This window comes from Arabidopsis thaliana, chromosome 4 (assembly GCF_000001735.4).
Source record: "Arabidopsis thaliana chromosome 4, partial sequence".
NCBI classification, from domain to species: Eukaryota; Viridiplantae; Streptophyta; class Magnoliopsida; order Brassicales; family Brassicaceae; genus Arabidopsis; species Arabidopsis thaliana.
This window is the reverse complement of record NC_003075.7, coordinates 1373153-1396938: the sequence shown is the minus strand read 5'-3', so window position 1 is coordinate 1396938 and position 23786 is coordinate 1373153. Positions and strand designations below refer to the sequence as shown.

The 23786-nt window shown below is 36.2% G+C and overlaps 10 protein-coding genes, 1 long non-coding RNA gene and 1 other non-coding gene across 22 annotated transcripts; 8 read left to right on the top strand and 4 right to left on the bottom strand.

The window, feature by feature from the left end:
- Nucleotides 1–154: 154 nt before the first annotated feature.
- On the top strand, nt 155–937 carry AT4G03156 (small GTPase-like protein; the record flags this gene model as incomplete). Its single annotated transcript, NM_116551.1, has 2 exons — nt 155–277; nt 827–937. 2 exons carry the CDS (start codon nt 155–157, stop codon nt 935–937), a joined length of 234 nt encoding a protein of 77 aa, NP_567254.1.
- Nucleotides 938–1350: 413 nt separating this feature from the next.
- Nucleotides 1351–2094, top strand: NET3B (Kinase interacting (KIP1-like) family protein; the record flags this gene model as incomplete). Its single annotated transcript, NM_116550.1, has 2 exons — nt 1351–1435; nt 1532–2094. 2 exons carry the CDS (start codon nt 1351–1353, stop codon nt 2092–2094), a joined length of 648 nt encoding a protein of 215 aa, NP_567253.1.
- Nucleotides 2095–2355: 261 nt separating this feature from the next.
- Nucleotides 2356–3325, top strand: AT4G03150 (plant/protein). The gene is made up of 2 exons (NM_116549.3): nt 2356–2700; nt 2942–3325. Exons 1-2 carry the CDS (start codon nt 2410–2412, stop codon nt 3206–3208), a joined length of 558 nt encoding a protein of 185 aa, NP_567252.1. The 5' UTR covers nt 2356–2409; the 3' UTR covers nt 3209–3325.
- On the bottom strand, nt 3097–4818 carry AT4G03140 (NAD(P)-binding Rossmann-fold superfamily protein). Its single transcript, NM_116548.2, has 4 exons — nt 4606–4818; nt 4425–4508; nt 3846–4164; nt 3097–3762 (listed from the first exon to the last, which is right to left on the bottom strand). Exons 1-4 carry the CDS (start codon nt 4746–4748, stop codon nt 3277–3279), a joined length of 1032 nt encoding a protein of 343 aa, NP_567251.2. The 5' UTR covers nt 4749–4818; the 3' UTR covers nt 3097–3276.
- On the top strand, nt 3420–4355 carry AT4G04435. Its single transcript, NR_141803.1, has one exon. It is a non-coding gene; the product is annotated as an other RNA (long non-coding RNA).
- Nucleotides 4819–5972: 1154 nt separating the features above from the next.
- AT4G03135 lies at nt 5973–6044 on the bottom strand. The gene has a single exon. It is a non-coding gene; the product is annotated as a tRNA-Pro (tRNA).
- A 113-nt stretch (nt 6045–6157) lies between these two features.
- Nucleotides 6158–9158, top strand: AT4G03130 (BRCT domain-containing DNA repair protein; the record flags this gene model as incomplete). Of its 4 annotated transcripts, none has more annotated exons than NM_001340428.1 (7): nt 6165–6350; nt 6459–6785; nt 6872–8223; nt 8316–8582; nt 8677–8757; nt 8847–8958; nt 9055–9158. In NM_001340428.1, the coding sequence occupies 7 exons, from the start codon at nt 6281–6283 to the stop codon at nt 9156–9158; spliced, it is 2313 nt and encodes a 770-aa protein (NP_001329383.1). The 4 variants fall into 4 exon arrangements, with proteins under 4 accessions (NP_001329384.1, NP_001329385.1, NP_001329383.1 ...); NM_116547.4 differs by having other exon boundaries at nt 6293–6350; NM_001340429.1 differs by lacking the exons at nt 8847–8958; nt 9055–9158 and having other exon boundaries at nt 6158–6350; nt 8677–8811.
- On the bottom strand, nt 9136–11326 carry AT4G03120 (C2H2 and C2HC zinc fingers superfamily protein). The gene is made up of 5 exons (NM_116546.3): nt 11185–11326; nt 11040–11082; nt 10583–10624; nt 10273–10501; nt 9136–9909 (listed from the first exon to the last, which is right to left on the bottom strand). The coding sequence occupies exons 1-5, from the start codon at nt 11190–11192 to the stop codon at nt 9608–9610; spliced, it is 624 nt and encodes a 207-aa protein (NP_567250.1). The 5' UTR covers nt 11193–11326; the 3' UTR covers nt 9136–9607.
- An 87-nt stretch (nt 11327–11413) lies between these two features.
- On the top strand, nt 11414–14501 carry AT4G03115 (Mitochondrial substrate carrier family protein). 6 transcript variants are annotated; one of them, NM_001340426.1, is made up of 9 exons: nt 11414–11493; nt 11690–11815; nt 12183–12227; nt 12336–12572; nt 12661–12822; nt 12975–13024; nt 13120–13252; nt 13341–13378; nt 13477–14501. In NM_001340426.1, exons 3-9 carry the CDS (start codon nt 12213–12215, stop codon nt 13571–13573), a joined length of 732 nt encoding a protein of 243 aa, NP_001329299.1. In that variant the 5' UTR covers nt 11414–11493; nt 11690–11815; nt 12183–12212; the 3' UTR covers nt 13574–14501. The 6 variants fall into 6 exon arrangements, with proteins under 6 accessions (NP_001329299.1, NP_680566.5, NP_001329300.1 ...); NM_148200.6 differs by having other exon boundaries at nt 12183–12244; NM_001340425.1 differs by having other exon boundaries at nt 12183–12244; nt 13104–13252.
- AT4G03113 (uncharacterized protein) lies at nt 14198–14386 on the top strand (the record flags this gene model as incomplete). The annotated part of the gene is made up of 1 exon (NM_001125451.1): nt 14198–14386. One exon carries the CDS (start codon nt 14198–14200, stop codon nt 14384–14386), a length of 189 nt encoding a protein of 62 aa, NP_001118923.1.
- A 2690-nt stretch (nt 14502–17191) lies between the features above and the next one.
- On the top strand, nt 17192–20633 carry RBP-DR1 (RNA-binding protein-defense related 1). Of its 3 annotated transcripts, NM_116545.4 has the most exons (9): nt 17224–17841; nt 18011–18093; nt 18729–18780; nt 18868–18993; nt 19085–19164; nt 19252–19431; nt 19529–19862; nt 19940–20083; nt 20179–20633. In NM_116545.4, exons 1-9 carry the CDS (start codon nt 17664–17666, stop codon nt 20325–20327), a joined length of 1326 nt encoding a protein of 441 aa, NP_567249.1. In that variant the 5' UTR covers nt 17224–17663; the 3' UTR covers nt 20328–20633. The 3 variants fall into 3 exon arrangements, with proteins under 3 accessions (NP_849294.1, NP_567249.1, NP_001329301.1); NM_178963.3 differs by having other exon boundaries at nt 17192–17841; nt 19532–19862; nt 19940–20633; NM_001340422.1 differs by having other exon boundaries at nt 17412–17841; nt 19940–20633.
- An 18-nt stretch (nt 20634–20651) lies between these two features.
- On the bottom strand, nt 20652–22779 carry AT4G03100 (Rho GTPase activating protein with PAK-box/P21-Rho-binding domain-containing protein). Its single transcript, NM_116544.4, has 4 exons — nt 22223–22779; nt 22006–22126; nt 21575–21925; nt 20652–21490 (listed from the first exon to the last, which is right to left on the bottom strand). Exons 1-4 carry the CDS (start codon nt 22576–22578, stop codon nt 21026–21028), a joined length of 1293 nt encoding a protein of 430 aa, NP_192219.2. The 5' UTR covers nt 22579–22779; the 3' UTR covers nt 20652–21025.
- Between the last annotated feature and the right edge of the window lie 1007 nt (nt 22780–23786).

The following is a 23786-nucleotide window of genomic DNA, read 5'->3' as shown; positions in this document are numbered from 1 at the left end:
GATATGACGATGTTGAATCACATGTATATTTCTCCTACATTTTATCATCAAACTTGCTACTCTTTTCCTTCGATTTCGTTAAGCTAAATTTTGTTCTGTTTTACAGCTTGGCAATGGAGGAGATGGTGTGTTTAATGGACCAGATGAGGCTCCTATGTCGTCACTTAACGATCACGTGCCTGAGTTAATGGAGAAAGGTGGGTTTGATGAGATTGTTGATAAAGAGATTTTGAATGATTTGGGTGGGGATGATGATTTGGTTCTGAGACGGTCACATGTTAAAGTGTTCTGAAACCCTCTTAATTAGTTTTATTTTTCTTGTTAGTTAATGTATTCTTGAAAGAATGATAACCTCTGAGAAGTTTTAGTGATGTCTCACTGTGTTTGAGTTCTTTTATAATGTGATCAATGTAACATTGCTTTAAGATTTTCTATGTGGAAATGATGCCTTAAGCTCACCATTGTAGTGTACATTCCTTTGAAGCTTCCTTATAAGAATGTGTGATGGAATCGAGAACTCGAGACTGTCTTTCTCTGATTTTTTTTTGCTCTCACTTGTTCTTGTGCATGAGTTCCCTATTACTTTTGGCGAAATATAACCATTGTAGTTCAATCTGTACCTAAGAGGACGACACTTTGAATTGATGTTTTATGATGTTTTGCTTGACGATAATAGTGTCACTTCAAATGCAGGACTTGGCACGAAATAGTAAAGTTAGTACACATATGTTTTCAAGCATCTGTGGTAGTAGTGAAGACAGTTGCAGCAACAACAACCATGAAGAGGAAGATGGAAGAAACTTAATGAAAGAACAGAACAACACAGAGAATAAGAACGATAGCTGAGGAAGATGGTCAGATTCTAGCTAAGACAGAAAGTCTCTCTTTCTTGGAAACATCTGCTCTTGAAGCCACCAATGTCGAGAAAGCATTTTAAACTGTTTTAGCAAAGATTTACCACATCATCAGCAAAAAAAGCTTTGGCTGCTGAAGCTTTGATAATTTTTATTTGTAAGAATTATTAAGTTATATCAAATTATAATTATATCAAAAATATTTTTTTATTTTTAAAAAAACTCATTTAAAGATTCTACCATTGGACATTAAAAACTGTAAGGATTCATCAACAATCCTAAACTATAAAATTATCAAAATTTAGTATTATAAAATGTTAAGGATTCCTTTTAAGAAACTAACCAATGGACATGCTCTAACACACCACCTTTAAACCATAAAGAGAGAGAGGCCAAAGAGAGAAAAGAGGATTGATACGTCACCCTTGAAATCTCTATTTGCATTAATTAAACTGTCAAAAATCTTGAAGTAGGTGCAAAATTACAAGTGAAGACGATGGGTGAGACATCAAAATGGTGGTGGATTGGTGCAAATCACAACACATCAAATTCCTCGCCTTGGCTTAACTCTACTCTCTCTGGTAACTCAAAAACTTATCTTTCTACGTTTTTTCAAGTTCTAACCCTAATCGCAAAAGCTCTCTTACTAATTTGGTTGTTGTAACATAAAATAACAGAGCTTGATTCAAAGACAAAGGAAATGCTGAGCGTGATTGATGAGGTTGAAGATGAAGGAGATTCCTTGATGAAACGAGCAAAGATTAATTACGAGAATAAGCCAAAGCTCATTGAATTGCTCGAGGAATTATACCGTTCACATCGCTCTTTGGCGCAGAAGCATGATCTCTTGATCAAAACCTCTTCTCTGAATTCGGACAGCCATAACTCATCATCATGCGACGAGATCCGATCGGAAGTGTGTGAAGAAACAGAGTCGTCTGATGTTGAAGCTGAAACTGAAAAAGACCAAATTGTTGAATTTGACGATGGTGATGAGACAATGAAGGAAGAGTTGGAGATACTTAGAGAAGAAAACAGAGTTTACAAGGAGAAGAAAGAAGTAGTGACTCGGTTGCTTGCAAATTTAGTTAGGGTTTGCTTTTGCTTCCAATTCAATTGGGAAATATTTTCTTATCACCTTTTGCGTTTTTGTTTACTATTTTCTCATGATCCTATTGGAGGTTGGGTGATATGTACTAAAAGATTTCGTTACTATTTTCTCATAATGTTTTCGTTTTAGATATTTTGATGATATGTACTAAAAGATTTCGTTTTATCTCAACTTTTTTTTTCTTTGGGGGTCAAAACTCAAAACTCTTATCTATGTACATTTTTTAATCTTTGAATATGGAATGTTGGAAACAAACTTGGAATTCAATATGAGTTCATGATGCAATGAAACGTCGTCGTATAAGATAGCCACGTCACGAGCATTATTTTAATGTAAAATATGACGTCATCTTATCTTCCTCGCTCAAATTTCAATTGCAGCCACCAAAGAGAGCCTTTTGTGATAATCAGTGAAGTGAAGTGTAGATAGACCACGAGACGAAGAATGAGTTCGTGGGTTTGCTCTTCCGTAACTCGAAACGTCGTAAAGTCACATCCTTTATCATTAACCAAACACCTTGATTTCCCGGCGACGATTCGGAGAAGATCAGTCAGCTTTCCGGCGACGATTCGGAGAAGATCAGTCAGCTTTCCGATAACATCTGCGCCGAAATTTCCGTCTTTGAAACTCCAAAAGTCTCAATCGTCGATCCATGAAGGAGAAGAAGACTCAGAATCAGCCGTACAAGCCCTCACGATTCCAGAAGAGTGGTTGCTCCCTTCTAGAGCCATTGAGGTGCTTTCTCGCTTCCATTAAACGTCAATTTCAATTTTTTTCAAGCAATTGACTTCAGGGTTTTGCAATTCTTCTGCTTCTGATTTCAAATTTCCCCAACATTGCTTACTCGAATGCTGATTTAGGGTTCCTCTGTTTCTTGTTAAAATTTGCTTAATTTATGAGAAAACAGAGAAAAAGTCGCTTGCTTTGATAGTATGGTATGATTTTTTAGATTGCTGATTGTGAAATGTTTGATCAGGAATCTGAATGGTTGAGAGTAACTTTGCACAAATGGTTGGATGATGAGTATTGCCCTGAGCCAACCAATGTGGAGATCAGTGAAGTAGCTGCAAAGTCTTACTATAGTTCACTGCTAGAGAAAGAAAGTGACATGGGAGAGATTTTGTTGAAGATGGCTCAAGATTTAACTTCCATTTCATACCAAGAAAGCTTCCATGGAGCTTTCACATCCGCTAATGCAGCTATAAATTTGATTGTTGACAGAATAGAAACCGGCCTAGTCTAGTCTAGTCTAGTGCAGTCTAGTTCACTTGAAGTTTCAAGAACAGTTTTCTTTGTATATTATGAGTTTTGTTACTTCACTTGGTCAGGTGCAGGGAAATCTAACGTCTTTACAGTTGTGAATCCTCCATCTACCACCAGATTATGCCCATTTACATACTTTGAATCATCGGAAGCGAGATACACCGCTGCATTAGCTACATCGGTTGGTTCACAAACCTCTCCATTTAACACTCCTGTACTCTGCACTATCTGGATCAGCCTTGAGTCATCAACACCGGGGTAAATCTGTCGCATCTCATCCATCACGAATGATGTTGTGATCGCAAAAGGAGAAATGCAGTTGACCCGGATCCTGTGCTTGCATAGTTCTGAAGCTGTTGATCTTACAATTCCGATAACAGCGGATTTTGAGACGCTGTAAGTATGTTGGGCTAAACCGCCCATCATCCCCGTGACACTCCCTGCACAAATGATGGATCCAGAGTTACGCGGGATCATCACACGAGCAGCATGTTTGATTCCTGCCATGACTCCACGGACATTTGTGTTGATTACCTGCAGAACATAAGAAAAATAAGATCAGATAAAACCAAATGCTCCACACATTTGTTCTTTCACATGTTCTTATGGATCATTACCTTGTCGAAAACATTGAGATCAAGATCAACGATACTAGGAGGCGTTTTGCAGGGAATACCAGCATTGTTGTACATAATGTCGAGCTTTGTATGGAGCGAGACAGCGAAGTCAACTGCGTTAGCAATGTCTGATTCTTTGGTCACATCGCATGGGAAGTAAGCACAACTGGGACCGAGTTCTTGCTCGGTTTCTCGCCCAATCTGCGGTTGGATATCGGCAATGATAACTTTGGCTCCATGACTGATGAATTTTCCGGCTGTTGCTTTGCCAATCCCACTTGCTCCTCCAGTGATGAGTGCTACTTTACCTTCTAGCTTCCTATAACATAACAACTATAGATTAGGTATTAGTATTTGGTAAGACTCTCATATTTGACATTTCTTAGCTGGTGGAAAGAGTAAAAGCTTTCTAACTTCAAGATAAGATTTGTGGAAGAAGACAAATCAGAGAAACCAACTTGTAATAGCAAATTACTTTGTATATCCCTGTCATTCACATATAAACAGAATACATATGGCCTTTATCCCAACTTACAATGAATATTTTTATTCAGATTTTGAGATTAAGATGGTACTTGCCTTGAAGTTGAATGAGATGATGAGGATGAGGATATTCCCTTGATAAGGAAGTTCTTGCTCACATTCTTGAATAATGCGTTTTTTCTATTTCATACATAGAAAAGAAAAGTTAGAACAAAAGAGAGGTCATTGTTAAATCTGCAGAAATGGATCAGAAGTATATATAGAGAAGGAGCTTGACCCAATCTGAAACATGTTTGTGCTAGCTATATTGCTCCGAGATATATATATAGATCGGTCTTTGTCGTTTCCTAACTTATAATTTCTCGTCTTTGAAGAGAATGGTCCCTGTGTTTGCGTCTTATATAGATATAGAGGGAACATAAAGGTGTGGTCTTTAGAGAGGGAGAGAGAATCTAATGGGGCGGTGATTGAACCTGAAGCATACTAGCATGCAAGTGTTTGTAAAAAAGGCTTGATCCCTTTATCTTTTGCTAATGAAGACAAAAAAAGGAACATAAAAGTTCATAAGCATGTGTTGATTTCTTCCCAAAACAAGATTGTATAATAGCCATATAGGCTGAGGTTATTGTTGAACTACATATTTTAATTAATATATTTTTTCTTTTGGGGTCATAAATCATTAATATAAATCTAAAATATGTTATATCATGGTATTTTATTGCAATATTAATATCATTGAAAATTTGAAATCAAAGAAAGGCCTTTCTTTTGTTAAAAGAAGAAAACCTTTTAAAAAACCTCTATTGCTTGTGGCATGCATGTGTGGGTGTGCTTATTATGAGCTGTCTACTAATGAATAATATTTACGTTTTCAATTCTTATGTTATACAACGTACCTACCAATACCATCTTCATAACCCGACAGAAAGCTAACAATTAACATTATGATATATATTATTCAGTAGACAAATGATATATTATACAGAAACATTGCATACGACCAATTTGATATCTAATGGTGTTGATTCCACCAACTAAGATCTATCCTTTTGTTGGCATATTAACTTTTTATACAACATATTACATATTTTCAAATTGGATTAGATTATGACACGCATCAAATCTAGCCAAGAAAATAAAACAAAGATTTTCAACTTAGAATTTCAAAATCCAAAGTAATGAAATGTGTTCTTAGAACAAGTGACTCATATATCAACAATTACAAAGGTACACAATCCTAATACCATGTGTTGCTGGTAAATCTAAATTAATTAATATCGTAAAGTAATGTTATAAAATTACAGTTAAATATTTTAAGTAAGCAAGTTCACATTCATGGGATGGAAAAGAAAACCAAAGTGTTACCAATCTTTGACATGTCGATAAATTGTAACATTCTTAAATGTTCATTTGACCAAATTCTCAAAGATTCTTCACCAAATCGCACACAAAGAGTAGAAAAATAGCAAAGCATTTATGAGGTGTCGAATAAGTAGTTTGGTTTCCTTCTAGAAGACATAATATATAATCTTTTTTTTTCCTGCAACATAGGTGAAGAAGATTAAAGGGATAAGAACATAGTGGAAATACTGAGAAGAAAATGAGGTAAGAATTTTCAAGTCCCAAAAAACAAAAGATAATAGAGGGGCATTCCGAGAATTGAACTCGGGACCTCTCGCACCCTAAGCGAGAATCATACCACTAGACCAAATGCCCTATTTGATGTATCGTTTGACATAATTAAATATATATAGTAACTAAAATATCGTTTCACGGAACTGAGCTTTTCAAAACCATTCGACACAGCTCTGTACTCGTCTCTCTCCCGCCAATCACCTCGACTAAAGCACCAATGGAACCTCTAGGGTTTCTTCTCTGATTCCAACCGTATACGAATCGGGAGCTTCTAGCGATTCCATTTCTTCTTGGACAGCATTGAAATTCGAGTTTCGATGGTCAATCTTATGGAAACCGAAGATTTCGCCTCCGATTTGCAGTCTCCTTCAGCTTCTTCGGATCATAGTGAGTTTTGAGATTACGATTCATTTACATTTTCTTTTTCTTGCTGATAATTGTAGATTTTTGAGGTGATAGATTCGTAGTACCAATTTCATTTCTGGATTCTCTTAGGGTTTGAGGTTAATCGGATTTTGGGATGTGGGGAAATTGAAGATACAGAGGCGATTGATGAAGCATTAGTACTTAATAGCTCGTTACTTGAAACCCCATTTCAAGTGCTCTACGACGATACGGAGCTAGTAGATAACGGAAATTGTGGTGACGAGGAATCACTGAACCAGGAATGTTACGGTCTCGACCAAGTGGTGGTGGATGATAGTGATGATGAAGATGGAAGTGTCGCTGCTGGTGAGCCGATGTGTTTGCCGGAGCTAAGCCCGAAAGCTGGAGATATACTTTTGGAGTCTGATGGATCAAATGATCACGAATGTCAAACAGGTAAACATATCCTTGTGTTGTTATGTTGCCTCTATCTTCTTCTTTGTATTAACTCAGATAAATCTTACTACATCTCTTTCTTCAAGGCAAGCAAGAATCAAATTGTGATACAGTGACCGGTTTCCAAGGTTCATTGCGGATTACTGCTAGTAGCCATGGTCCAGGGCTTGATTTTTTGGATTCTCAAGAACCAGGAGAGTCAACACAAGCAGATGCCCTTGGTTTTGTTGACCACTTTTTGATGGACAAAGATCTAAATTTGTCTCCAGTTGATCTCCCGGTTAATAGTTGCAGAAGGAAGTCATCTCCTGTATCAGGTGCAAAAGGATGTCAATCTCTGGCCAAAAGAATTATGAGCAGAAGTCCAACCAGGAAAATGAGTGTCTTTGATTGGAGTAGTGATCAGTGTGATGTGAGTGACCCTAAAACCTCTCCAGTCACTCGTGCAAGTATTACATGCTCCAAGATAAGAGAAGATCAGGTTGCAGGTGATGATTTTGGAGTGAAGAAACGATCTAGGGATCCGTGTGATATTAGAAAAGTCTCAAGTCATCCCACACAAAGAGTTATGAAGAACAGTTCTGCAAAGCATCTCAAGATGGAACAAGCATCGGGTTTGAGTGAGGGCATTATGTTTATCTCACAGAAGGATGCTCAGTTGGAGGATAAGGCGCCAAAGGAGCCCTTGGAACCCGAGGAAGACTTTATTGACATTGGTATTAACACTCAAATTGCTGCTGAAGCAATGAGTGCTTTAGTGTATGCTCCCTGTACTACAGAAGAAGCTTGTGAATCAGACCCAATTCCTGGGAGTGTATCAGAAATGAGGGATCAAGTTAGTAATCTTTCTAGAAGGAACAATGATACCATTGAGGGTGAACCTGAAAGAGACAAATTGAATGGTCTGTTTAGTGCTGCTCCACACAGGGAAAGAAACTCTAAGAAGAAGAGAAAATTCACCAATGAAGAGAGAACCAGAGCTAACGTCTCTGTTAAAACATGTCTTCTCAACTTATGTGAATGGAGGCATCCCAGAGCCAAAAGATCACGTCTTATGCAAAGACATCACGTCCCACCTAGGAGATCTTGGGGTGCTAGTTTAGTTAAAGACAGAAGTGAAACCAACACTTTGTCAAGCAGCTTACGAGGATCGTTAAGTGGGACAAGACAAGCCTCTTCTTGCCAATCAGGAGTCATTGACTTGAATGTTGCATATCATGCTTCTCCAAGGAAAATATATGACGGAAGTCATGAAAGCCCTTGCAATAAAGATTTCCCCAGGTTATTCCTTCAGAAGGAGCTTACTACGAGCCTTGGAGGACCTGGTAAAATAGGTGACTTCGTGTGGAAAGACTTAAGGAAACGAAGAAACTTGGCACATGTTCGAGTCTTATTCAGCCAGAATCTGGATGATGAAACAGTCAAGCAGCAGAAGAAGGTTATAGTTCTAGCCTCCTTTTTATCAATTTTAACAGTGTAAGTATATACTACGTCATATTGGTTGTAATTGATCACTCGTGTCTTCCATAGATAATGGTTCGACTCGGAATTTCTCCGGCATCTTCATCAGCAGATTCAACACATTTCATAGCAGACAGATTTGCTCGGACAAGGAATATGTTGGAAGCCATAGCTCTTGGTAAATTTGTTGTTACGCCTATATGGCTCGAGAGCTGTGCACAAACAAGATGCTTGATAGATGAGAAGAGTTACATTTTAAGGGATATCAAAAAGGAAAAAGACGGGTTCTGCTTGCTTACATCTTTGGCCCGTGCGAAGCAGCATCCCCTTCTTAAGGTCACAATCTATCTCATTTGAGCTTTTATCAGAGCTTCAAAAGATCCTTTGTTCATGAATATCTGAAATCATATAACTTCACATTTATTCATAGGGGTTTAAAGTCTGCATCACCCCCAGCATTAAACCAAGCAGAGGTATGATTACTGATTTAGTAAAGATGACTCAAGGGCAGGTACGAACAACTCACTTCACCTGAGAGATTTTGTTTCATAGACATCTTAGCACTTCTTCAGGATGGTTGTTTATGAGTTCCTTTATCAGGTAGTGGAGGCAAGTGAGATAATTGCTGCAGAGGATAGAAACTTTCCAGAAGATGTGTTGATTCTTTCTTGCAAAGAAGATCGAGATTTCTGTCTTCCTTTCGTTAATCAAGGTAACCGTCAATGCCAATTTTACACTATGAAAATTACTAAGAAAGAACAATTAGAAGTTAATTAATGTCATCTTTCCATTAACAACTGTAATGTAGGAGCTGTAATTTTCACCTCTGAGCTTTTACTGAATGGAATCGTGATTCAGAAACTGGAATATGCCAGGTTTGCAACGCATTATCACCAAAATCAGAGATTATAATTGTAGTGTGTGTTTGTGTAACTACGAACCAATCAACGTTAATGGATAGAACATAAATTGGTCAAACGCAAATCTCCTTACAATTTTTGGATTCCTCTCTTGTTTCAGGCACTGTCTCTTCTCAATTTCAGAGAAAAGGAACCAAAGAAATACATAAGTTTACAGCAGCATGTCTACTTCTTTCTACTACTGATTGGTACAAGCAATGAATGAATGAAGCCTTTTAATAAATCTTTCATAAACCAGTTTGTTTTAGAGATAAGAAACCTCAGATTTTCCTTTTCATGACTCTAATGGATACAATCATCTAACACATAAAACTCATTTCACATACGTTAGTTCTAAACCTCTTCATAAAAATTGGAGTAGAAAAGGTAGGATATTGTGTTAAACAAGAGCTCTGAGAATTTTTTGGCAGGAGAAAAATGATTCATTCAGACCTACTAACTCTACTCATTGCTTTCAGGAGATTCAGCACTGGGATTCGGATTGTTGAGGTTTGGATTGTTGAAATTACCACTTGGTGGAGCAGCTGGATTTGTATGATAAGGAGGAGGAGGAGGTAGTCCATTATAATTGGGAGGTGGTCCGCCACCTTGACCTGGTATGGGAGCCATTCCTGGTGGTCCGCCACCTTGACCTGGTATGGGAGCCATTCCTGGTGGCCTCAGAATACCATTTTGTGGAGGTGGAGGTAGAGGAGCACCAGGCGGTGCCATCATCTGTGGTACTCCTGGAGGAGGCATATAACCTGCAAATGTACAATATTACATTTCACTTCAAACAGTTGTGGGGAAAAAAAGGATGTGAATATCTATGTATGAAACCTACTAATCGATGTTTGAGTGACATGATTTAAATGAATGAAATCTATTTCGTAAGGGTCTGAAGAGTCATGATACACAGCAAGTGACAACCAAAGCTCATATTCATCAGCTGCCTAAAGTTTCATGCAATGTCAAGTTTCTCAAATCACCTATATGGATGACGTTCTTTATTATACTCTATTTCATCTGTAGTCTTTTCTAAAGATTACTATGAAAGTTACCTACTAAAACTTTCGAATGTTGAATCCGCACAGCAAGCGGGAAACTAATTTAATAACAGAAATTACCTTGAGGAGGCATCATGGGTCTAGGCAGAACAGGAGGTCGCATACCCATAGGCATACTTCCAGGTGGTAGCATCATGGGAGGGCGAGGTCTTGCAAGCATATGCTGATTAAACACAGCACCAACCTGTTGATACCCTCCAGTTTGGCCAAGATGTTCCTTAATTCTCTGATCAATCAAACTTTGGGTTTGTTGTTCCTCAAATTGCTGATAGTATATTCTCACATTCGCCTGAAAAAGATCATCAAACTCTTAACATACATTAAGGAAAACCATGTATACAACCACACAAAAGAACTCTTCTTTATGTACCTTGTGTTTGTAACCAGCATTGTGCTGCTTCCTTACTGATGGCTGAAAAAATATCAAATATAAAACTTTACTAATACGAGAAGACGGTACAATACAATCCGTGAAACATGATTACATTCTTAATCAAACACAAAAACATCAAAACCATAGATAACATAATGCAACTATAAATTGGTAACAAAAATTGGATCTAAGTTCACTTCACAAAACAAAAATCGAACTCGTATAGTAGAATTTCAGCTTAACCACAAAACCATGATTCCAAGTACTAAATTGAGCTAAATCCAGTCAAAGGCAAGAAGGGAACCAGCGTGATATACATATGTAAATAGCATACTGGTTTTAAACTAGAATCCAAATCGGAAACCTAATAGACACCTCCGGAGATCGAATTCATCACCTAAAACGAGTTCACGATTACTAGGGAAGACAATAAAACAAAGAGGAGGAAACTTACGGAATCGTGAGTGAGATAAGTATCGCAATAATCACAGTAATACCTGCGAAAATCAAAATCAAACAAGTAATTAAAAAACCTAATCTCGAACTACGTAACTATCTATGTATCAGTAGTATAACTCTGAGGATCTTAAACCCTATACCTCGGCATCGTTCAGAAAGTTCCAGAGAACCCTGCGAGTGAGAGAGACAGAAGCTTTCGGTAGCGACGGGAAGAAGAAAGTGCAAAGAGGGAGTCGAATTTACTTTTCGCCTACTTTAATAAAAAAAAGAATGATATCATCCGACGGTCCAGATTCATTTATGATATCTAACGGCTATCAATAACTGGAGAATTATCTCTGAAAGCGACGTCGTTTCACACGACGTATAAACAGACCATTTCCCAAGAAAGAATAACGGAAAAAACAAAATGATCGGAGATATCTCCCCGCCGGTGACTTCAATCCCAGGTTCGTCGGATCTTTTTGCTCTCTGTATATGCCTCAATTTCAATCCCAAGATCATCGAATCTTTTGATTTGCTTTCGCATAAACTAAAACATGAAGGTGTTGAGTTTTCTCCATTTAGTATAAAGTTCGAGATTATATTTCTGCATTTTTGTTTATATTTCAATAATTTGGCTGAAATGTCGCGGAATTTGTGTAGTTGTTGAAGGGAATGAAGAATTGAGGAAGCCACAGAATCTGATTCCGCCGTTTTCAAAGGTGGTGTCTCATTTTGGCATTAGCGGAATCTCCGTCGCATTGGCCACTGGCGTGACTCATCCTCTCGGTTAGATCCTGATGCCTTCTTCTTCACTCATAGTTTTGTATGAGTAGTCCAATTTTGGGTTTGAATTAGAACCGTTGGCTCCAATTTTGGATTTGATATGCTGCAATTTGCTGCAGATAGGTGTTTTCTGTGGATGTTTTCTAGCACTTGTGATGGATTTTCAACTTTCTTCGATCTTCGATAGTGATATTTGGATAATGTAGCTGTATGTTCTAGCTCTTGTAGTAGGTCAGTGTATAAGTATGTCTCTGCTCAACTACTATGGTACATAATGTGGCATTTTAAGGTTTAAGGACTGAGAAGAAAATGGTTCTCTTTCCATCACACTCTTCTTAAATGTGTTATTCTTGTCGTTTTCGTTGTCCAGATGTAGTGAAAGTGAGATTGCAGATGCAGCATGTCGGCCAAAGAGGTCCGTTAATTGGAATGGTAATAATGTTCTAGAGAACTGCTCCTATTGATGTTACTGGGGATGTGTTAACTTAACTTACATTTGTATTTTTGAAATGTCTTTTTTCAGACTGGAATCTTTCTTCAACTGATGAAGAATGAAGGGCGTAGGTCTTTATACTTGGGGTTGACTCCTGCTCTCACTAGATCAGTGCTTTACGGAGGTCTTAGATTGGGATTATATGAACCCACCAAGGTTTCTTTTGATTGGGCATTTGGATCTACCAATGTCTTGGTCAAGATAGCATCAGGCGCATTCGCCGGGGCGTTTTCCACTGCATTAACTAACCCTGTTGAAGTTGTTAAGGTAGATGAAACCTCAAGTATTGGTTTTATTCTGTTCATTAGATCTCTTTTTCGGTTTTTAAGACACATTTCATTTTGCATTTCGTTAGGTAAGGTTGCAGATGAATCCAAACGCAGTTCCCATTGCAGAAGTGCGGGAAATAGTCTCTAAAGAAGGCATAGGAGCTTTATGGAAAGGAGTTGGTCCTGCCATGGTTAGAGCTGCAGCACTAACTGCCTCACAGCTTGCAACATATGATGAAGCCAAACGGGTCATATTCTAAGACTACTATTTTCCACTTTTTAAAAACCATGAAGTAATTTCCATGATCTGTTTTGAAATTGAGAAATTGTCAAGTAATCCTGCTTCTCAACCATTTATTGATTCTAACACTTCAGCTTCTAAATTTTCTTGTAATTGCAGATTCTGGTTAAACGAACTTCTTTAGAAGAAGGGTTTCATCTTCATTTGTGGTAAAAGTTTAGCAGTAATTACTGCTGTTTCTTTTTCAGACAAAAATCAATTGAAGCGTCAAAAACTAACTTACTTTAGCACTTGAGGAATGAAGCTCAAGTGTGGTTGCAGGTTTAGTAAGCACACTGATAACCGCACCCATGGACATGATTAAAACCCGCTTGATGTTGCAGCAAGGTTCTGAAAGCACCAAAACCTACAGAAACGGGTTTCATTGCGGTTACAAGGTAATGTTTTCAAGCCCTTCTATTAATACATTCTCACTGAGCATTGCTTGTTTGCTTGCGTTGATCGTTAACGAGTATGATATTTCAGGTTGTTCGCAAAGAAGGTCCTCTGGCACTTTACAAAGGGTGAAGAAAAAAAAACCGTCTTGTTCATGAAGATATATTTATATAATTCGTAGTACATAAATAAATAAAAATGTATTATGTTTTCTTACTTGACACAGAGGCTTTGCAATTTTCGCACGGCTCGGGCCACAAACGATGATCACGTTCATACTATGCGAGAAGCTTAGATCACTCGCTGGACTTCACACAATGTAGCCACTGACCTGTTCGTGCCAAGCTTGTCCGGTTTCAGATAAGTTCTCCATTCTTTTTTTAAAAATGATTCACTCTAGGTGAGATTTTTCTAATCAAATGATTCATTTGGTAGTGACATTTCACAATTTTTATGTATATTGTACAATTTTTCGCATCACAATTTGTTCTCTATGATTCATCATTTCACTAATTCTATAACCAAAAACAAAGATGATGATTCGAGATTGTTTCAGTTTTTATTATAAAGAAAAAAGTACTCTAAGTTGGTATGTTCTTATTGTCATCTAGATCCAAGCGTGATGGAAATTGAGCCTTTTTCTTTGATTAGGATTGGATAAGCATTGGAATTGAAATGATATTTATCCAAATAAAAATATACTTATATACGTAGTGGTTATGTTGAAATGACTTCTCTATTACAAAGTGTAATGTCACTCTAATATTTTATACTAGTCTACATCACGAAGAATACAAATTGTTTTCTTATAATCGAATATTAACCAATTATCCAAAACAAATAATTCTAATTCGATTAGTTATGGTGGAAGTTGGTTGTTGACAAATGACAAGAATACGCTTTGACAAACATGCACAATAAAAACTTGTAGGGCCAAAACAGAAAAGATGAATAAATTCAGGGGTCTATTTGTTGGAAATATGAGAAATTTAATTTTGTGGCGTTGGAGAAAGGAACAAGTTGGAGCTGCTCGAGTCTTTGTTTTTTTGGTCGCGTTGGCGGGACAGTCTGTCATGCTTGTGTTTGCCCCTCTGTTTTCGCTTGTATTTACGAGTTTTGCCATTCTAGTTTTCTGACTATTTTGCCCTTCGACAGTGACCTTTCCGTTGTGCTTCTATTTCATTATTTTTTTAGATCCTATGGTCAAACTCTTTTCGTGTTTATCCATTTACAAAAGTCTTTGAATGTTCTTCTTTTAAACTTTTAAAAAGGCTCCTTGACCTCATAATTAAGTCGTACAAGAATTAGCTACAGTATTAAGGGTTTTATTGGTTGATTGGATACATAATGCGAATGCAACTTGTGGAAGTTGATAGTTATTTAGGTTTATTCGGCAGTTTGTGTACATAAATAGGTATATTTGCAAGACCATTATAACTACTTAACTGACAGTGTTTGAAATTGGAAATAACTTTTTTTTTTCTTTTAAAAAACAAAATTGGAAATAACAAAATTGGAGAAGGAAATATTAAACCATATAATATTTGCTATGTACAAATATTATTTATAAAATATTTTATGTTTTTATTATCTCAATGATGGTGAACATATGTCAGATTTTTACATTCTGTCATATATAATTGTTTTTACAAAACCATAGGTTAAAAAAAACCAATTTTTTTCAACTTCATGCTTCTTAGGTTAGGCTATTAGGTTCTTCCTTCAAAAATATTTGCGGGAAGTTGCTCTCAAATATAGGATTGAAGCATTTTTCATATTCATGAGTGGATGAATCCAAAAGGTTTCGAGCCTCTAGAGGTTTTCTGCATGTTTTCGTTGGGTTGTCCCATCCGATGTTCCCATTGGTTTATTATACTGTTTTTCTTAAAGTTTTGTTAAATTTTATTATGTTCTCTCCTTGATTTCTTATATTATTAGTGTAAGTATCTTCCATATTTAGTATCGAGGAATATATTATCTATTTTTTTTTTGGAAAAATTTAAACTGTTTTGTAGATGAATATATCAAACTATGTTAAATTTTATGTATTTTCCATATATGCTAAAAAAAAATTCTCGTGCAAACTGAATTTTATTTAAGAATTTAAGTCTTTACAAAAAAAGGTTTTTTAGCCACATTAGCTGATTTTCTGAATTTGCTTGAAACTACGTGAACATTGAAGAAGCTACGTGATGTGCTACACTATTACAATTACGGTTTGTGAATATAAAGATAATTGATTCAAATTTTGAAACCCAAAAATCTATATTTAGAAGTAAACTGGCAATGTTCGAACAGAATAGTCATGCCGTTGACCGCTATAAAAAAATTTTAAACAGAATATAATTACATGTATATTAAGAAGTTCAAAAAGAAGCTATTTGATTCATCTTTTTTTTAATATATTTTTAAACCAAAATATTGATAGAACAATAGGGAAAAGCTCGAGTTTAAATATGACCTCGTGAATTTGTTTTTTGTTGTGTTTTTGAATTATTGTTAAATTATATTCAAAAAAAGAAAAAAATGTTTTACAGCTTAATGAATACGATTTCAAAAACAAATTCTAACAACACAATTGGAACTTAAGCTCGTCTTGTAGCAAACCAAACTTGAAGATCCTCTTCATACTTATGGATTCCCCTATACCCCGAATTGTACTTAAACGATTTCTCACATTTTTGTCGATCATCTTGATCTGGTGGTTATGGTTGTTCACCGTGTCTTCTTGCATTCCTCTCTCTCCAAATTGAGTGTACCGTATTTTGAAAGATATATAGGAGAATGTAAACTTTTGTTTTCTCATGTACATTATGTTAAACTTAAATATATATTCCATTTATTTTTAGTATAAAGTTTTTCAACAAAATCTTGATGTAACAACATGAGTACTTTAGAATAGATGAAAATAAAACTAGCTTATAAAATACAAAATGTAAAAATAATCTAAAAATGATGTAAAACACAAAATATAAAATACAAAACGTAAAAATGAGACATCAATATATTGTTCTGTGAACTTTATATATAGATTAGTTACAAATAATCTATTGTAAATATTTTAAGATAGACAATAAATTAATACTTTTTAGTAAAACATACAACTAGTTAATAATCTAACGACCAATATAAATCAACTGCCAAAACAAAATATATGAAATTATATTTTCTCAAAAGTTAATTGGTTGTCTTAAAATGAAGATGTTGACTCTGAGTCTATGATATTAGTCAAAATGCATTTTAACTTTTATGTACATTCCTTGTATACTAAAATGTCTAAAAACACGGTATTGAATTTCATTTATTCCGTATTATAAAAAATTACAAAAAAGCCCTTCAAAATATATGGAAACAAAATTGTAAAATAACTGTAAAAAGTAAAATTATGGTTTTGAGATACCAATATATTTTTGTATGAAATTTTATCCAAACAATAAATAAATATTGTATTTATTTGTTTTAAAATTATATATGATGGAAAATGAATCAATATTTGTTGAAAGTTGGCAAATGGTAGAAACCTAACGGCTAAGAGAATACGACGACGCAAATGAACTGTTTTGACTAATTTTAGGAAAAAGATAAAACGGTTCTCTTTAACAAATTTGTCGCGTTTGAATACGACATCGTTAAAAACTATGTTAAACATTATATATATATACTAAAAAGTTCAAAAAACTATAAAATTTTAGTTTTCTCATCCTTTTTATCTTTAAATTATCAATGATTTGTTGTTGATAGACCAATAATAGCTCACACTAAAGTAATTTAAATTTTGAACACACTTAACCTATTATCTGCACCTAAACTATTTTATTCTATAAGTAGAATGCTCGTTCCAACACCTCATATTGTTCAAAATGCTCGTTCATTTTTAGATCGTAATTGTCTAATTATTAATTTATAAAAATTGACAGCTTTCCTTTTAAAAACAAAACAATACAGGTTTGACTACAAATACACATTTTCGAACAGATAGATAGAGAGAGAAAAAGAAACACAATAAAACGCGCGTAAAAAGGAAGGCTAATTTAGTCTTTTTCGTCGTAACTCCCATAACGAGACAAAACAATCTTAAGTGTTCCCTCTCATCGTAAAAGCTTTTCTCCTTCCTTCTATGTACAGCTGTAATGGCAATATCGTAAATAACTCGTAACAGAAAGGGCAATTATTGTCAACATTTATAATTTAATTTCTCCCAACTTCTCAAATTCCACCATTTTTCTTCATCCTCTCCTCCATAATTGATTTTCCTTTTTTTTGTTTTTCCTTCTTGCAACTAAAATAAATAAATTTTTAGAAACCAAAAAAAAAATTGTAGAGAGAGAAAAAAAAAACTCAGAGGAGAGAAAGAGAAGACGACGAAGACGACCATTTTTTTTTTTTTTGTCAAGAGAGAAGACGGAGACAACAATGGCGGAAGCGAAGGAGGAGAATAGGGAGAAAAACGAAGAAGAAGAGAGCGTAAAGCTTTTCGTCGGACAAATTCCGAAACATATGTCGGAATCTCAACTCTTAACATTGTTTCAAGAGTTCGCTGTCGTTGACGAGGTCAATATCATCAAGGACAAGATTACACGCGCCTCTCGAGGTTTCCTTTTCTTTTTTTTTAATCTTCTTCACGCCTCTGTTTTCGATTTTTTTTTTTATAAAGTTTTTGATTGGAGAATGTGGTGTTTGATTCGTGTGATTTGTTGAGATTTATTTGAATTTCCGAAACCCTAATCTGTGTTTTTTTTTGTTAATCTTCCGATTTTCAGGATGTTGTTTTCTGCTATGTCCATCGAGAGAAGAAGCAGATAAGTTGGTCAATGCTTGCCATAACAAGAAGACATTGCCTGGGGTTTGTTTTTTTTTTGTTTTTTTTTTCATTTCTCTGACTATTTGTTCTTCTTTCAGATGCTTGAATGTGATTTGATGTTCTTTAGTTTTTAATTATTGGATTTCCTCATTCGCACATTTTTTTTTTTCGTTGAGAATCTCGAGGTTTTTCTTAAAAAATGTTATTCTTAAATCTGGTTTTTGGAACTGCATTGTTTTGGTTTCTGTTGGATTCCAGAATTGGCAAATTCTGATTTTGGATATATGTTTTGCACGAAGCATTTCTTTCTGTTTAGGTGAACATCAATTTCTTTTGCCCGAATCAGAATCAGAATCTTTCGATTTAAGAGTCTGTTTCGTTGGAGTCTTATTGACATTGTTTTGGAATTGTTTCTTCAAACCCAAGAAAGTGCAATCAATGGTAAAACTAGGAAATTGCTATAATGAGATTAATGCGAAAGAAACACTTTTGGTTTACTCTTTAATAGAAGCAAAATGTTAGTTTGATCCTTGTTCTTATGGAAACCTGAAAAATGTTGGCATTAGTGTTTTTTTACCATGGTTGTTTCAGTGTGTTCTTCGGCCTTTTGACTGTAACATTTAGGATGCTTAGATCCTTGTCAGGTCTCTAACTAACTTTTTCTTTTGGTTGCTCAGGCTAACAGTCTATTGCAAGTAAAGTATGCAGATGGCGAATTAGAAAGGCTAGGTAACGCGATTCCGTGCTCTATTTCACCCATTTTCATTGTTTTATCATCAACTGATGGATGTTGTATTAATGTATTCTGCAATCCAGAGCATAAGCTATTTGTTGGTATGCTTCCAAAGAATGTCTCTGAAGCTGAAGTTCAATCTTTATTCTCCAAGTACGGGACCATAAAGGATCTACAGATTCTAAGAGGTGCTCAACAAACGAGCAAAGGTTGAATCTATCTCTGTGTCGCTATTGTGATCTTTGGTTTCACTAGTTTGCTTTACCTAGTTTTGACCTTTTGTTTGTTGTCGATGTTTAGGCTGTGCATTTCTGAAGTATGAGACAAAAGAACAAGCTGTTTCCGCCATGGAATCTATCAACGGAAAACATAAAATGGAGGTAATTGCTTTTGCTACTTTGAAAACTTACCGTTTGTAAATCTGTAGTGTGAAAATTCCATCATTTTTCTTTTGGTTTTCTTCTTAGGGTTCAACTGTTCCTTTAGTTGTCAAATGGGCAGACACAGAACGAGAAAGACACACAAGAAGACTTCAAAAGGCTCAATCTCACATCGCCCGACTAGGGAACGGTGATCCAACAAATCCCTCATTGTTTGGAGCATTACCTATGGGTTATGTACCACCATATAATGGATATGGTTATCATGTAAGCAAGAAAGCCTAATACTCCGTTAGTTCAAGCTGTATAAGATTTGTCTTTATCAATCTTGTAACTAATAAAATTTTCGTTTCCATTTCCATAGCAGCCTCCTGGAACTTATGGTTACATGCTACCACCAATTCAGAACCAAGCTGCATTTTCCAATATGATTGCACAACCAAACCAAGGTAATAACAATGCATTGCAAGGAACATCGCCTGACTCTGTGCCGCCTCGTTTGGCCCGTAGAAACTTTCCTATGCCTCCTGGAAACTACATGGGATCTGGTTATCCTGCTATGCGAGGTCATCCTTTTCCATTTGCTTATCCCAGAGGAATTGTTAGTCCTCGCCCTCTAAGTAGCTCTCCTGGATCTATATCACCTGGCATGTCAACACCTTTAGGCATTGGTTTGAGTTCTGTGGTTCAAACCGAAGGTTAGTGTAATTAAGACCTCTTAATAGTTTTCTTCTCTTATTCTTTTAAGACCTGAAAGATTATTTTGGTTGTTCAGGTCCAGAAGGTGCAAATCTGTTTATCTATAACATACCTCGGGAGTTCGGGGATCAAGAACTCGCGGCTGCATTTCAATCTTTCGGTATTGTTCTGAGTGCCAAGGTTTTTGTAGACAAAGCCACTGGTGTAAGCAAATGTTTCGGTAAGCTCTCTTTTGATCTAGTTTTTCCTCTTTTAAAACTGGTTCATTGTGAAGGTAGAAAGAAAGCATTCTTTTGCTGTTGCTGTTGGTTGCAGGTTTTGTTAGCTATGACTCACAAGCCGCGGCGCAGAACGCTATTGACATGATGAATGGTCGCCATTTAGGCGGTAAGAAATTGAAAGTCCAGCTTAAGAGAGACAGCAACAATGGCCAACCGAGTAGTAATCCTTCCTTAATCTCCTGAAAGTGCTAAAACTCCTCCTCTCTTCAACTTGAAAGTTCATAACAGAAAAAAACAAAAAACATATTCGGGCTTATGGGTCGACCCGGTTCAAAGATTTGGACCGATCTTGAATGGATGCATCTGTATAGATCCAAATCTCATTGTGGGTCAAAATGTCCCATCAACTCAAAAGCTCCAAACTGGATCATCTCTTTTCTTTTTTTTTTTAATCTGCAAATAACAATTTGTAATTTATGTTTATTATTGAAACTCATGTAGAAATTTTATGATTTATTAACATTAAATTCATTGAATTCTTCTTCTATCATTTTTTAATGATCTGTTGTTGTCTTTAGAGTTTAGAAGAAAGATTCAGTGTTGTTCAAAAATAACAGAGAAATATCAGATTATCTTTGCTACAAAACCAAACATCACAACAAACAGAAACAGACAGACACACAAACATGGAGAGGGACGACAACAACAACAAGAACAGTCAACACAGACAGGTTCAGCCCTTGTTGAACCCTAAAATCAGACTTCTCACCAACAATCCCTAAAGACCCTAACGAATTGGACAATAATTTCTGTATTGATTTACAGACACAAAGCTGTTTTTCTGCCTTCTTGTTTCTTCTCTGCAGCAGATTGAACAGAAACTACATAGAAATGAGGTTGTCACTGGTGAAAGCGTGGGAAATGCAGACCAGGCTTGAATCTTAGTCGCTAGTGCTTGAGCTCAAAGTGTTGCTTTTGTTTTCTGTGAATGATACAAGCGGAAATGCTTTAGGACTCCAGTCTTCAGAGATACTGGTGTTTGAAACTCTAGCAGCATTGTTGTTGAGTTGATTCAAGAAGCATTTCTCTATTGAACATAATGATCCAATATCGGTTTCATCTTCGTGGGTAGAGTGGCGGCTGAGATGTTCTTGATGCTGTTCTACTTCCTCTACTTCTTCTTCTTCTCCGCATTCCGAATCTGTGGCTTGTGATTCACAGCTGACTTCCATGTCTTGTGCATTGTCAGAATCAGAATCAGTTTGAGAATTGGATGAGTGGGATGGAGAATATCCTTCTGATCCGGTAGCATTTTCTTCCCGTTCAGCTAGTGTCTTTGTGATAAGAGTCTTAAGCAAGTTCATCACTTGAACAGCATGCATAAGAGCCGTTAATGGATCTGTCATCTACAGTTAGAGAATGCAAGAATCAAATGTTAGTAACTACTCAGTGATTCTTATTCATTGAACAAAGGTTAACTTTGTTTTTACCTGAGTCATATTAGGAGCAAAAACCATGGCTATATTCCTTGCATTCATTTTGTTAGACTCTTCTTCTTCAACAACATCAGCCATAAGATCAACAGCCCAATTAAGCAAAGCAGACTCAGTTGGCTTCAACTGCTTAATGAGTTCAACGGATTCATCCTCAGTGTTGCAATTGAGAACTTCCTCAGGAGAAAGACCATCAAGCACTCCACTTGGTAACTCTCTAAACCAAGCTTTAATAAGACCAGCCAAACAATGCACATCAATATTCTCAGGTACAATACCTCTGTTTAGTTGGTCTCTTACATGTTCCTCTTGACTATTCTCAGGGTTTATCCTGAAAATTCCTTCAGCCTACACAACAAAAGCAAGATATCAAATTCAGTCTCCTCTCAACAAATTTCTCAACAAAATTGATTACCAATTCCCATTACCTTAAGACCTTGTTGAGAATAGAGTCTCTCCTGCATAAGTAATAGAATCGTTGGGACACTGTTTCCTTTCTCATCATAAGAACATTGCATCGATTCCGCCGATACACCAAACACACTCACACTGCATTAATCAAAGAGAATCCACCATTAAATAAGAAGCTACAATTTCAGATCCAGTTTCAGATTCTAAAGCAGTAGTGAAATTTTGAGAGATTACCTTGCACTAGGGACTCGACATGGGATCTCAACTTGAAGCTCGTGAGGGAGACCAAGAAAGCCATGGAATCGATCGAATGTTACATGAGTGATGTGTCGAACATTTGTTGGCCAACCGATCTCCATGTGATGAACGGCGGACGAAATCCCTCCGCCTACTCCGCCGTCGTCTTGTCTGTTGTCTACACGGCAAGAAACCACAGATTTACGCAGCGCCGTTAAGAGAAACTCAACAAGAGACAGTTGTTGCTGATTCTGCTCTTCTTCTTCTTCCTCCTCCGCCGTTGATTTTCTCCTTCCTCCTTTTCCTCCGCCGCCGCAACCTCCGCCTTTAGTCATCATCACTAGCCCCGTCATTGAGAACTATGAAAGATTTTCGCAGCTTCTCTCTCTCTTTCTCTCTGGACTTTGTGCTTCTTCTTCTCTCTCTATGGAAGTGAATTTGATTTTTGAAATTCTCGAAAAGGTTTCTCTTTCTTTTTTATTCTTTTATGTGATTTAATATAATATATGTTTGGTTTTGAAATTTTTGTCTTTTTGGTTGGATTTCAAAGCAACGGTCCACTCATTTCAAAATTTTCTCCCTCTAGGGATATTATTTATCTAATGTAGCTTTTATTGGAATCACGTTTTACCCCAAAGAACTTCTCTAAATCTACGATAATGCCACTCAATTTAATTGGTTGTTGGTTGTTGACGTGGCGTTTCATTTATGGATCTACTTGATTTTTTGATTTTTTTCTTTGTCAAATTGACATTTTATTTTGGATATATAAATATTTTCACTATTAATATTGAATCCATGTTTTCTCTCTCTTTTCCCTCTTTAAAATCTTCGAGAGAGAGAGAAAGCTGAAAATCACTATGCCGTCCGGAATTCTTTTCGGCTTCTGCCTCTTCCGATAAGGATTATCGTCTAGCAACTACTAGTTCTTTCCGGTGTTGGCCAAGTTTTGTCCGACATCATTTGGCTTTCATAGTGATGATGCTCGGCTATGCCGTCAGCGCTCTTTTGCTGCTTTTTGTTTTTTCATAAATTAGTTTTGTTTTCAATAATTCTCATTTGAGATGTGTTGGTGATAATGATAGAGCGATTTTCGCTTCTGTTACTTATTATCCAACCTGTTTTTCTTTTTGAGTTTAGAAGTGCAGGAATCAAATCAGAGATTTGAGTTGAAGAACAAAAGTGATTTCCGTCGCATATTAACATTGCCTTGAGCTGTTGTTTCTCTAATTGGAGCTTTGATTGTTTTAACCGGTGAAAACCCATAAGTTTTCATGTTTGATTTGTTAATCGACGTCGAATCTTCACCAGAATCGATGTTTGACGGCAAAGGATGAAGTCGGGAAAACTTTGGATTCTCATCCAATACGTGTATTGGTTTCTCTACAATAGAAGACACGTGGCTTTGGATAGAGACAAAAGATAATACATTTCTTCTTCCATGTTGGTTTCTCTGATGGGCTTTAGTTGGGCCTAATATATTTCTGTAGCTTTTGTGTTATAGGGCATTCTATAGCCCAATGTAATATTTATCTTGCTCAATAAAATTATCCCTCTTGTG

Bases quoted from the DNA above. Each gene is read 5' to 3' on its own strand.
- AT4G03100 (NM_116544.4), bottom strand. From the start codon at position 22,578: ATGACGGGGCTAGTGATGATGACTAAAGGCGGAGGTTGCGGCGGCGGA. The intron at 22,127-22,222 runs GTAATCTCTCAA...TGATTAATGCAG, and splicing joins TGTCGAGTCCCTAGTGCAAG to TGTGAGTGTGTTTGGTGTAT. The intron at 21,926-22,005 runs GTAATGGGAATT...TTTGTTGTGTAG, and splicing joins ATTCTCAACAAGGTCTTAAG to GCTGAAGGAATTTTCAGGAT.
- RBP-DR1 (NM_116545.4), top strand. From the start codon at position 17,664: ATGGCGGAAGCGAAGGAGGAGAATAGGGAGAAAAACGAAGAAGAAGAG. The intron at 18,781-18,867 runs GTAACGCGATTC...TCTGCAATCCAG, and splicing joins TGGCGAATTAGAAAGGCTAG to AGCATAAGCTATTTGTTGGT. The intron at 19,165-19,251 runs GTAATTGCTTTT...TTTTCTTCTTAG, and splicing joins ACGGAAAACATAAAATGGAG to GGTTCAACTGTTCCTTTAGT.
- AT4G03150 (NM_116549.3), top strand. From the start codon at position 2,410: ATGAGTTCGTGGGTTTGCTCTTCCGTAACTCGAAACGTCGTAAAGTCA. The intron at 2,701-2,941 runs GTGCTTTCTCGC...ATGTTTGATCAG, and splicing joins TCCCTTCTAGAGCCATTGAG to GAATCTGAATGGTTGAGAGT.
- AT4G03140 (NM_116548.2), bottom strand. From the start codon at position 4,748: ATGTTCCCTCTATATCTATATAAGACGCAAACACAGGGACCATTCTCT. The intron at 4,509-4,605 runs GTCAAGCTCCTT...TGTATGAAATAG, and splicing joins ACAAACATGTTTCAGATTGG to AAAAAACGCATTATTCAAGA. The intron at 4,165-4,424 runs GCAAGTACCATC...GTTATGTTATAG, and splicing joins TCATCTCATTCAACTTCAAG to GAAGCTAGAAGGTAAAGTAG.
- AT4G03120 (NM_116546.3), bottom strand. The intron at 10,625-11,039 runs GTAAGTTTCCTC...ATATTTTTTCAG, and splicing joins CTTATCTCACTCACGATTCC to CCATCAGTAAGGAAGCAGCA. The intron at 9,910-10,272 runs GTAATTTCTGTT...GTACATTTGCAG, and splicing joins ACCCATGATGCCTCCTCAAG to GTTATATGCCTCCTCCAGGA.
- AT4G03115 (NM_001340424.1), top strand. From the start codon at position 11,454: ATGATCGGAGATATCTCCCCGCCGGTGACTTCAATCCCAGGTTCGTCG. The intron at 13,253-13,340 runs GTAATGTTTTCA...ATGATATTTCAG, and splicing joins GGTTTCATTGCGGTTACAAG to GTTGTTCGCAAAGAAGGTCC. The intron at 13,379-13,476 runs GTGAAGAAAAAA...TACTTGACACAG, and splicing joins CCTCTGGCACTTTACAAAGG to AGGCTTTGCAATTTTCGCAC.